General features: G+C 52.3%; 1 protein-coding gene across 2 annotated transcripts in view; it reads right to left on the bottom strand.

The window, feature by feature from the left end:
* Positions 1–464: 464 nt before the first annotated feature.
* The window catches only part of EMP2 (epithelial membrane protein 2), a 32,922-nt gene continuing 21,107 nt past the window's right edge, over positions 465–12,279 (bottom strand). For both annotated transcript variants that reach the window (XM_025416528.3, XM_035718102.2), the window contains exons 2-5: positions 10,096–10,228; positions 7,707–7,797; positions 5,297–5,443; positions 465–4,024 (exon numbers count right to left, since the gene is read on the bottom strand). In XM_025416528.3, the coding sequence (XP_025272313.1) occupies positions 3,837–4,024; positions 5,297–5,443; positions 7,707–7,797; positions 10,096–10,173 (504 nt within the window). In that variant the 5' untranslated portion in view covers positions 10,174–10,228 and the 3' untranslated portion in view covers positions 465–3,836. The remainder of the gene's footprint in view (positions 4,025–5,296; positions 5,444–7,706; positions 7,798–10,095; positions 10,229–12,279) is intronic.

The following is a 12,279-nucleotide window of genomic DNA, read 5'->3' as shown; positions in this document are numbered from 1 at the left end:
CAGGGAGCCCGATGTGGGATTCGATCCCGGGTCTCCAGGATCACGCCCTGGGCCAAAGGCAGGCGCCAAACCGCTGCGCCACCCAGGGATCCCTCACCCAACCCTTTAAAGCAGAAGTCTTCATTAAGCAAACTGGAGAAGAAGGTTGGCTATATGATTTTCAGGGACCCTGCAAATAGAAAATGTGAAGCCATTGGTTCAATATCACTAAGAATTTTAAGACGGCACCAGCAGATTGCTAACCAAACAGGGAGTCCTGAACAACTGCAGGTCATTCTTCCAGGAAGCTGGTTCCATGAGAGGCAAAGGGTTGGAAACTGTCCTGTGAGGAACTCTCAAACATCAGTTGCTCACTATGAAAACCGCACGATTATCTCGATGAGAAATCACGTGGTGCCCTGCCACTCAAAACGGTGGCAGTCTACCCTGGATGCTGGCACAGTTGGAACACTGGAGTCTGTTGCTCTGGGCCATTTGGTTCCAAACTTTATTTGCCATGTACAGTTTCACAGTATATAAAATATAGGAAATAAACTATTTGAAAGGCACGTGAAATAGAACATATCTAACCAAAGTCACATTTTGTCCCCAAACCAAGATTCAGATTTAGCCTCTAGGCCATTCCCTCACATTTCCCCCAAAACCACTACTCCCCCCAGTACACAAAACTGTCTAGTCTGCTGTACTATAAATAACCTTTCAACTATTAGCGAGTTGATTCCCCACTCAGGCAGATTTTAAATGAAGCCACAGCTACTATCAACCTTCCAGCTACTGTGTTTAGTGTGTGTATGTTTGGGCTTGGGGTCAGAGTTTCTGCATCATCAGTAAATACAGAGCATCAGGGGACTCCGATGCGCTCAGGCTCACAACCTACAGCAGAGAGCATGGGGGTGGGGGGACGTCGCCAACTTTCCTGTATTCACGTATGAATATACACATTCACTCAGAGCAACAAATCAATCCTACAAACTCATCTCAACAGAGACCCAAAGTCATTTTAATGCAAATAACAAAACAAATTAGTCTGTCTCCATCCATAGCCTCTCCACAAAAGAAGTACAGTACTTTATAAAAATGTTCTAAAATGCGCAAACTACAGTTCCTTCAAATACAATTGTTACGGGTAACACATTTGGTCCTAATATTTGCTTCCTGGATGTCTCAGCTAATTTTCTTCATTGGGGTTGTTCTTGAGTCACTGATAATAAGCACTGAGTGAGGGCTGGTTCTGCCTACAGGTAAGAAGTTTGGACAGTTTCCTCCTCCCACCATCACCTCTTCCTTGCTTCCCCGAAGGCATGTCACACCCGTGGGGGATGGAAAGTTGCTCTCACGTTTCACAAAACCTTGGTGTCACAGATGGGTGTGGACATTGAATGCTACATGGTAGTGGTGACCAGCCAGGAAAACCCATGGGGTCATTTTGGATGCTCACGGACCCCTCAAATTTTGGGGAAGGATGTTCACACACTACCTGGAGAGTAGGCTTTCCAGATTTCTGGCTCTGAGCGTTTTTGTTTCCAGTGTGGCTACAAGAAAAATCTGGAAGAGCCACCTGGGTGGAAAGCCCTGGGGGACTCAGGCCCACCTTCCTCCTTGAGGCTCAGATAGCATCTTGCAAACCCCAGGGGTGTGATCCACACTCCTACCCACAACAGGACTTAAAAGAGTTTTCCATGGAGACAGGAGGTGACAATGTGTCCCGTCCCTGTCCCTGTGTCACCTTCCACCGGGCTGGTGACCTCTCCATGAGGAGGGGGCCCTGTCTCAGAGAGCATGTCTGAATTTGCCTGCCCCGTGTGTTGAGAGCTTCACACAGTGCCTGGCACATAACAAGCATTTAATACTCTGTTGAAAATGCATGCACGAATGAGTGAATGGATGGGTGGATGGAGAGAAAACCTGATCTTGTCCTGGTGTCCACGGCGGCCCTGAAACCACTCAAACCAGACAGCCTCCCAGCTCCACGGGAACCGGGCTGATGACAGAGCATCACTGCACTTAGCAAAAGGTCAGGTGCACTCAGCAGAAGCACTCACATAGCGTCAGCGCAGAGGCGTGGCCATCAGGTCCACCCGCGGCCCCAGCCACATGTCCCCAGCAGCACGCTCAAAACCCAAGAGGCTAATAGGCAGCGAGGTGCAAAGAGCTTCTTCCACAGGTACTCCGGGGCCACCTGCCTTGCCACACATTCACAGGTGCTTTCACGCCTAAGGACAAACTCCCCACGGCTGCGTTCCGCAGGACAGTCTCAGAATCACCTGGAGCGCTCTTCACCCAGACCCTGGCAAAGCACGTTCCCAAGTGGCACGGTCCACGCTGCAGCTTGAGAGTCACGGCAATCTGGAAGCTTCTCACGGCTTCGTTTGCCATCGGGACCCCCAGACCCTCCAGGGAAGTGTCCTCTGGGTGTGAACCAGACACCATGGCCCAGCGAAGGCACTCTGAGGGGCTGGTGGCAGTGGTATTTTAGCCCATCTAAGTGAGCGTTTCACTTATAAATGCTCTCGTTTGAACCTGCGGTGTGTCCTCTGCAGCTTTCCTTGCAGCGTGTGATTACCTTCCCTACGTTTTCAATCTATCTCCGCCGCGGGATGGTGAGGCCCCGAGGACAGAGATTGTCCCCACGCGGCAGCCCCTGTGCCCAGCAGGCACCAAGCCCTCCGTGATGTATGCTGGCTGAATGAATGGCAGGTGGGTCCGTGGAGGCTCTAGGAATGGGGGTTTGCAGAGGCCGGCCAGCCTTAGAAGGCAGGGCAGGAGAAGATGGGCCTTCAGCACCCCTGGGCTGTCTGTCTGGACACAGGGCCCGGCTGCTGTTGGGATGGCCCATCTGTGAGCAGCCGTGAAGGCCGAGAGCTGATGGAGGCCAGGGGCGGCCGGCACCTCGCCATCTCCCCACAACTAGATCTTTAACGTTTAGGAGGCAGCTCCACTTGCCTGGCCCTGGGGCTGAGATTCTCGGCTTCACTGCACCTGCACATCCCCAGGGAGCTTGTCAGAAATGCAGGTGCCCAGGCCCCATCCTGAAGGCTCTGATTCCATAGGTCTAGGGAGGGGCCCCCTGCCAGTCTGCATCCTACTGCATCTGCTGGGGATCACATGCTGAGGTTCTTGGCCTCAGGGTGAGCCCAAATCTGACCTCAGGCTGAAGATCGCCTTCCCTAAGGCAAACAGGAAGCAAGTGACACTGTCAGCAAAGGTGGGTGACACTCTCTGGCCACCAGCCCATTACAGGAGGGTTGGGGCTCTGGTCTGGATAGACAGTAAAGCAGGGCCTACTACCCCTGTTTCTCACATGGAACTTGGCTAAACATCTGAGGAGGCTTCACCCCTCCCCTGGACTCCCCTCACCCCACCTCCAACACTAACACAGACCGAATGGGGAGGGAGGGCTGAGCTGAGACAGGGCAGGGGGGCTCGGCATGGCTCAAAACCTATGGAACGATGTCCCCCGAGACCTGGTGTTCTTGGTCTCCTGTCCCATCACATCACACCCCCACGGTTAAGAAACATCCTGCTGAACATTTATGGATTTGAGTATTGCTGAATTTTGGGCTTTGTGCCGCCGTTGAGACTTTCAGATGGACAGGAGTCCCGAATCCCAGCCTTCATAGTCTAATTCTCTGATCTCAAGAATGCAAAAACACTCTTCTCTCTCTCTCTCTCTCTCTCTCTCTCTCTCTCTCTCTTTTTTTTTTTTTTTTTTTGGCTTTTAAAGGAAACAATATGTTTGCTAGAAAAACCACACACACAAAAAATGGATTATATACAAAACGGTTATCTGAATGTGGATTCTGTACTGCAGCAAAAGCGACCTAGCTCCCCGGGTTCTATTTGCGCTTCCTCAAGATCAGGTACATGAGGCCGCTGATGAAGGTGAAGGCGAAGGCCACCCACGCCAGGATGAAGGAGTAGCCGTAGCTGCCTTCCAGGGTCAGGGAGTACCATCCCGGGTTGTTCTTGTGAAGGTCTTCACGCCGGTCTGTGTATATGGAGGCTGCAATCATGACACACAGGCCTGCCGAAAGCAAGCAGATAATTAAATCACAGACCACGTCACAGCGCGCACCATGGACCCGAGCGGACCGCGGCCGGACAGGAAGGCAAAGTCAGGCTCTGATTATTGGCGGGTATTCCTTTTAATCTATGGGAAAGATCACAAGTGGTAGTTTGTGGCAGGACATTGCTGCCTACCCTGGAGCCGCTTCACTTCCCGCTTGCTCCGGCTGAGCCCGATTTTGCCCGGGCAGCTGTACACCCAGCCCAGAGGCTAAGCCATAACTGGTCTAAGCCATGGGTCAGCCAGACAGAGAGTACTTTCGGGTTTGTGTGCCACACACATGCTCTGTCCCAACTACTCAGCTCAGCCCTACTGGCGTGGAAGTGGTGGTGTGGAAATAGCCAGAGGCAGTATGCAAATAAGAGGGCGGAGCTATGTTCCGGTAAAATGTCATTTACAAAAACAGGCAGCGAGCCAGATCTGGCCCCTGGACCATAGTCTGCCAACTGACCATCCCCCCACTACCCTACCCCACCCCAGGCAATCCTGTTCTTGTTTACTCGTAACAGTTTATGGATCCCTATGTGTCCCAGTTCTGGCCACAGAAAAATCCTAGAGTGAAAAAGACTACTCCCTAGAAAGACACAGATAGGGAGGAGAAGGCGTTTTTTGTTGCTGTACTTTCCCTTGTTTACTGCTTTAGATATTGTCAGGTCAGGATGAATGTCTGGAGCTGCAGCAGCCTTTCAGGGGCCATGAGGAGGTCATCACTGACACCCTGAAGATGAAAGCATCCGAGGATCAAGTAGAGGTTCTTGATGCTGCTCAGCTGCCAAACCTACAATGGCACCTCCCACCTTCAAGCTTCTTGTTGTATCAAAAAAGTAAAGGCCTTTGTGGCCAAAGTCATTGTTAACTGGCTTTTTTTTCTCTTACTCGAAGTCAAAAGCATCCTGAGTGAAGCACCAACAGACATTAGTGGGAGGATGAGGTCAAGTACCCTGATCTTCCTTGGGGAAACTGTGCCTTGTCCCTCGGTACCAAGACAGCACGTTCTCACAACCACTCCTCCTTACCCTACAGAGGCTGGCTCAGGCTTCGTGTCTTGGGCACGCTGGCCCCGACCCTCGGACCTGACCCTTCCAGACTCTGAAGTACAGGATGTCCCGCCGCAGCACGGCGGCCAACGTCCCCGTTCCAAATCCACACCTGCCCCGTGGCTCCTGACTCCCCCGACTCGGTGGCCGGGGAAGGAAGCGCTTCCTCCAGGAAGCCCGCCATTGTACTTACACGACATGAGCTGGATGATGGAGGTTAACACGAACCTCTCTCCCTGCTTGAGGCGGAAGAGCTGGAGCAAAAAGATCAGGAAGGCAATGCAGCAGAGGATGGTGGACAGGATCATGGTGGCCTGGACCGCCTGCATCGTGGAGTAATCTGTGGGGAGAGGGCGAGAGAGCATGAGGGAGGACAGCAGACACCCGGGGCCCCTCGGGGGGGTTCAGTGACGGTGCTGGCTCCAGAGTGAGGAGCAGAAGTAAATTTGCATAGCATGGGCTCGAGAACAGCCAAGCGATCTCCCCAACATCCCCTCCCTGTGGCGACCATCTGCGCGCGGGACCAGATGACCCCACTGGCCTTATCCGGGAAATGGAGCAAGCAGCACCTGCTCTGTCATTCGTCTCAGCCTGGTATTGCCCCCAAATGCGAAGCTCGTGGTCGGGGAATTTTTTTTTAATTTATTTTTTATTGGTGTTCAATTTACTAACATACAGAATAACCCCCAGTGCCCATCACCCATTCACTCCCACCCCCCGCCCTCCTCCCCTTCTACCACCCCTAGTTCGTTTCCCAGAGTTAGCAGTCTTTACGTTCTGTCTCCCTTTCTGATATTCCCCACACATTTCTTCTCCCTTCCCTTATATTCCCTTTCACTATTATTTATATTCCCCAAATGAATGAGAACATATAATGTTTGTCCTTCTCCGACTGACTTACTTCACTCAGCATAATACCCTCCAGTTCCATCCACGTTGAAGCAAATGGTGGGTATTTGTCATTTCTAATAGCTGAGGAATATTCCATTGTATACATAAACCACATCTTCTTTATCCATTCATCTTTCGTTGCAATGGCCACGATAGCCAAACTGTGGAAGGAGCCTCGGTGTTTTTTTTTTAAATGTACAAACGCTCAGGTTTCAATCTGGCCGATTATGGTTTGGGAGCTCAGGATGGATGAGGGATGATTAGGGATCTCCAGAGGAACTCTTGGGGGGATTTGGGGCTCACGGGGCTGAGTGACCTTCAGAACGTGCTCTGCAGACTACCTAACACCCCCTAAAAGGATGAGAGTTAGCCTTGCGAGTGCTGCTTAGGAAAAGAGAAAGGGAGGTTTCTCGGATTAGCCTCGGGGAGCGGGGCTCGGCGACGGAAGTCCCAGCAGAGAAAGGAGCCCGTCTTGGACGGAGGGCACCGCATGTGGGAAGGACCCGGCGGAAGGCACGCCCTGCAGGTGGAGAGAAGGGGTCAAGGGCACAGACCGGACCTCCTGCGTGGTCCTCAGTGTCCTCGCCTGAAAAAACAGGGATGGTAACAGCTTCCACTGCATCAGGCAGGGGAGGCAGAAAAAATTCATCCACTTGAATTTAGGGGGTGCTGCAAAAGGGGGGTTCCCGCGTAAGGGCTGAACCTTATCACCAGGATGGCAGCTAAGACAGGTGAGGGGACAGTGACCAAAGTTACCCAGGAAAATCTAAGAACCAACCTTCTTCTTTTTCCCCAATTTTGCCTGAAGCATAATTCGTAAGCATGTAATGAAAGGCTTGGTGCCACGGATCATGGTTCCTCTGGGCTGCACATCACGATCACCCCCAGAGCACCCAGGCCCTCGGCCTCGCCCCATTCCTCATGTTGAGGAAGGAAGCCCGACCCGCACACAAACACACACACACACAAGAGGAGGAGAAGGAGGAGGAGAAGGAGGAGGAGGAGAAGGAGGAGGAGGAGGAGAAGAAAGAAGAAGAAGGAAGAAGAAGAAAGAGAAGGAAGAAGCAAGGAAGAAGGAAGAAAGAAGAAGAAGAAAAAAAGAAGAAGAAGAAGAAGAAGAAGAAGAAGAAGAAGAAGAAGAAGAAGAAGAAGAAGAAGAAGAAGAAGAAGGAGAAGAAGAAGAAAGGAACAGACTCCTAGACCTCTCCCCCTGAGATTATGGTACAGTTGTTCTGGGATGGGCACCAGGAATCTGCATTTTGAAGTACCCCAGGTGACAGTGCCCATAGGGACCACTGTGGACGGCCTGGATCTCCTTAGAGTTCCTATGTTGCAATCCTAACCCCCAACAGGACGGCATTAGGACGGAGGTCATCGGGGCGCGAGGGCGGAGGCCTCGTGAATGGAAGGCACAGCAGCTTGTTTGGCTGTCTGCCCTCGGCCTTGGGAGGCCCCAGGGAGGAGGTGGCTGTGCACAAGCCAGGAAGAGAGGCCTCACCACACACAGCTCCACTGACCCCTGGTGACACACAGAAGCTCTGCCCAGAAATGGGGAAGGGGAAGGGTGCACCCAACTCAGCCCGGGCCCAGCCCCCCGGCCAGGCCCCTCTGGGCACCCAAGTGTGCAGGGGAGGGTGTGACAGCAGAGAACAGAGGAGCCCTTAGATTGAGCACTCCTTCACTGGGGGTTTCCGTATCAGCGGGGCACTCACCCTGAAAGTTGGCACCGATTTCTGTACAATTCGTGTTGTTGACACACACTCTCCAGACATCTGCAAAAAACTCTTCTCCTACCCACCAGGCCTGTAACGTAGGAAACACAGGGAGGGGCTGCGTGTTAATCATGAAAACGCTGCCTTCTACTCGAGTGTAAGGCACGGCGGTAAATAGATATTCGGGACCAGCGCTTCTCCATGTGCCGCGTGCACACGAGTCACCTGGGAATCGGGTTAGAGCGCGGGTTCTGATGTGAGGGGTCGGGGGTGGGGCCTGGGCTTCTGCATTTGCAACAGGCTCCCCAGTGAGCCCCATGCTGTGGGGCTGCTCAAAGGTAAGTCGCGGGCTGGGCCCTCACGGGGCGCAGGAGAGCGGCGAGGCTTAGCTGGTGATGACGAGTGTGCACAGTGGTAAATCCCCAAGAACTAGGGGGACGATGTCAAGCAGAGTCAGGAAGGCTGAAATCCAGGGCCAAGGCCTGTTACGGAGGGAATGACACAACTCTCCTATCAGAGGCCTTCTGCCTCTCTGCCTCTGCCTGCCTTCTCTGCCTTCCATCCATCCAGACTGGAATCTCCCCCTCCCTTCCTCCAGTCAACGGACGTTCACCGAACTCCTACTATGTGCCAGCCACATGCCAAGCCCAATTCCTAACTCAGATGAACAACACAGGAGTCCCTGGTGGGCAAAAAAAAAAAAAAAAAAAAGGCCCATCTGTGTCTTCTCGTAAGTGCCACAGCAACACAAACACCCAGCGGTGCCCCCAAAGGATTAACTGGTGCTGGGGCCAATGGCTTTTCTTTTCTTCCCCTAATGTCCGTCCATCCCTTTCAGGATCCCAAAGGGGTAGATGCAAGGCATAGAGAAAGGAGCCTCCAGAAGGACATTCACTACCGGGGCACCTGGGTGGCTCAGCGGTCGAGTGTCTGCCTTCAGCTCAGAGTGTGATCCCAGGGTCCTGGGATCGAGTCCTACATCAGGCTCCCCACAAGAAACCTGCTTTTCCCTCTATGTCTCTCTCTCCGTGTGTCTTTCATGAATAAATAAAATCTTAAAAAAAAAAAAAAAAGAACATTCACTACCATTTATTTCACAGAGCGTGGGCCCTCTGGATAATGGCAGTCCAAATACTTTAAGCCACAGCATCAGTGTGCTCTCTGCCCTGGCCACTCACAGCAACTTGAGAACTTGTAAGAACCCAAACCCATCACTGCATTTAACCCCCTTACGGGATCTAGGGTCAGGAGTGGTTCAAATCCCAGCTCCGCCACTCACTGCAGCAGAGACTCCACAGGTGTCCCAGCTGCCCCGAGGCGGTGCCAGAAGACAGCCCATCTCGTAGGCTTGAGGTGAGGACCAAATGAGCTGATGCAGGTAAAAGGGCCGAGCGCAGGACCTGGCTGGAGTGAGCACTCTCTAAGTGGCAGGGGTTGAGATGGTCTATGTTGCTCTGTGATGATTAATCAACAGGAGCCTAGATGTCGGCAGAGCTGTTGGCCACTCGTGGGGTGTGCTTGGTGGCTTTCTGGGCAGTGTTTCTGACTCGAGACGCCTCTGAGTTTGAAATGGTCAGGACTGAAGCCAGGCCTTTGGGTCAAGGTGTGGGCCACTGTCTGGCACAAAGCTTCATTTCCTGCTAGGAGAGACAGTAATCTATACCAATAGGTCATTTATCAAATGCATCCCTGCCATATGGCTGCAAAATGGATGCTAAAGTGAAACGTTCAATTTTCTAGGGGGGCATGGGCAGCCAGATTTCCAGCCATGAACTCTGCTGGGGAGGGCAGGGCAAGGTGACTATCAATTGGGTTCCTGATTTGTAAGAAGATGAAGGCAGGAGGGGTGGAGAGCACCTGGGATGGGTCACCTGGGGGGATCTGGAGCAGTGGTCCTCAGTGAGAGCGGTCTTGCTCCCCCTCAGGACATCTGGCCGTGTCCAAAGACATTTTTGGTTGTCACAAGTAGGGGTGGGAGGGGTTGCCATCTAGTGGGCAGGGACCAGAGATGCTGCTGAGCACCCTACAGGGCCCAGGAGGGCCCCAGAGCAAAGAATGATCCAGCCCCATATGGCACACTGCTGAGGCTGAGAAGTTTATCTAGAATTTTATCTCCAAGAGTTTGAGACACCAGAGGCACCACACCAGGCTCTGTGGGGGAATCAGGGATGAGAGCAGCCAGGTCCCCGCACATCCAGGCCTAACCAGAGACGCTCTGAACCTCCAACCTCCACACGTAGGCCGAGTCCTTGGGCCTGAGTCGAGATGGGCGTGTCTGGGTAGGGAGGACTGGCCCAAATCCTCATCCCCTTGGGGAAGCTCTCAATCCTGCCTCCAAGGACTACAGGACCCAGGGGCTCTGGGGTGGTCAGAAGGAAAGGGAACTTACATTGTCGATGGTGGCGATGAACAGCAATGCGGCAGAGGTGATGTGGAAGAGGATGATGAAAGCCAGGAGCACCAACATTTTCACGGGGCACTGTGGGGCGGGGGTCGCGCTTTAAAGCCTGGAGAGAGAGACGCTAGAGGGAGCATGAGACAGAGATACACTTGTCAATGCCAGAACAAAATTAAATGAAAAACAGGCAATTTTTAGTGGGGATTTTTAGAAAATCAAAAACTGGGCCACGTGAGTAGCTCAGTTGGTTGCGCATCTGACTCTCGATTTCGGCTCAGGTCATGATCTCAGAGGTCATGATCTCAGGGTCCTGAGATCAAGCCCTGAGTCAGGCTCCACGCTCAGTGGGGAGTTTGCTTGGGATTCTCTCTCCCTCTCCCTCTGCCCCTTCCCACACTTGCTCTCTCTCTCTCTCTCTCTCTCTCTCTCTCTCTCAATAAATAAATAAAATCGGGCAGCCTGGGTGGCTCAGCGGTTTAGTGCTGCCTTTGGCCCAGGGTGTGATCCTGGAGACCCAGGATGGAGTCCCACATTGGGCTCCCTGCATGGAGCCTGCTTCTCCCTTTGCCTGTGTCTTTGCCTCTCTCCCTCTCCGCGTCTTTCATGAATAAATAAATAAAAATCTTATAAATAAATAAATAAATAAATAGAATAAATCTTAAAAAGGAAAAAAAAAAAGAAAATCTAAAACGTCTCTTCTCATCATTCCTCCCCTGGAGAGACTTTACTGAACAAAATCTGGCCTAAGGAGCTGCTCCTTGTTGCACCCAGATGCCAAATATTCCTGGTGGAGGACAGGTGAGGACCAATTAAAATCCCCAGTTCAGAAAAGCATCGCACCTCCTCAGAGCTGGTGCCAGGGCAGGAAGAAGCTGCTCTGTATGGGCTAGAGGGCTGCTCCCCACCTGCCACCCACCAGGCAATGGTGGCAATGCCTTGGGCGGGGGTGGGGTGTCATGGCCTAAGGGGTGGCGGGAGGAGGTGCTGGGTCTGAGTATTCAGATCACAGCCACGGTGCATAACAAAGTAAAATCGATCCCAACACAAAACTATTCCCTAATGATACGGCCATCTGTCAAATTAATCCCCACGCAAACCCCCCTCCTCTTGACGTCTACCTCTAAGTGAAGACACAGTGTAGGGCCCACGGCTGCTGATTGACTTTCTTCTCCCGGGACCTGGAAGGGCTGCATATCCCAGGCTCCCCTGTGGTTAGACTGGAGCCTTGTGCCTAATTCTGGGCAATGAGCTGTAGCAACCCTGGTGCAAGGCATTTGGGGGCTGAAGAGCAGGTGTGAGCTCTCCCAAATCCCTCCCCTGGAAGCCTCACACTTTGGATTGATACTGTGATGGACAAACAAGCCTCTCTGGAGGTTAAAACACTGAGATTTCAGGGTACTTTTTTTTTTTTTTTTTTTTACTGTGGCTGGACGGTCTGAATAATATGCAATGGGAAGCAACTGCAAAGTTAAATTGGAAATCTTGCAAAAGAACTGGGGTTGTATCTGCTTTTTCAAAGTGATGCTGGAGAGCTCCTCAAAAGGTGCCAAAGGCATTCGCACAAGAGGCCTTGTCCTGTCTGACCATGCTGACTCTCACTCATGGGACTCATTCCGTCATGGGGACGGACGCTGGTGCGCTCGCACAGGGTGACTCCGTAAGACCCAGGACTCACTAACAACCAGCCAGGAGCCTTGGCTGCAGAGCTCCGCCTGGGGAGTCCCAGCTGTGAGTCTGCACACCATCACTTAGAAGAACCCAATGAACCAGCTTCGAGATGCTTCCAATTCTTTTTAAAAGGACAAATACTACTTTGTTTACGCCTGCATCATATTAAAAAAAAAGATTTTGCTTATTTATTTGATAGAGATAGAGCATGAGCGAGGAAGGGAGGGCCAGAGGGAAAGGGAGAAGCAGACTCCCTGCTGTGGGGCTCCATCCCAGGACCTATCAATCAATGTTCCATCCCAGGATCCTGGGACCCTGGGATCATGACCTGAGCCAAAGGCAGACGCTTAACCAACTGAACCACCCAGGTGCCACTTTTTAAAAAAGATTTTATTTGTTAGAGAGAGAGAGAGAGAGTTGGGGAAGGGGCAGAGGGAGAAGGAGAAGGAGAGAGAGAGGGAGAAGCAGACTCTTCACTGAGTGTGGAGCCAACTCGGGGCTCCATCC

The sequence above is a fragment of the Canis lupus genome, chromosome 6 (genome assembly GCF_003254725.2).
Source record: "Canis lupus dingo isolate Sandy chromosome 6, ASM325472v2, whole genome shotgun sequence".
NCBI classification, from domain to species: Eukaryota; Metazoa; Chordata; class Mammalia; order Carnivora; family Canidae; genus Canis; species Canis lupus.
Note: the sequence above shows the minus strand (reverse complement) of the source record. Positions and strands in the feature narration are given on the sequence as shown.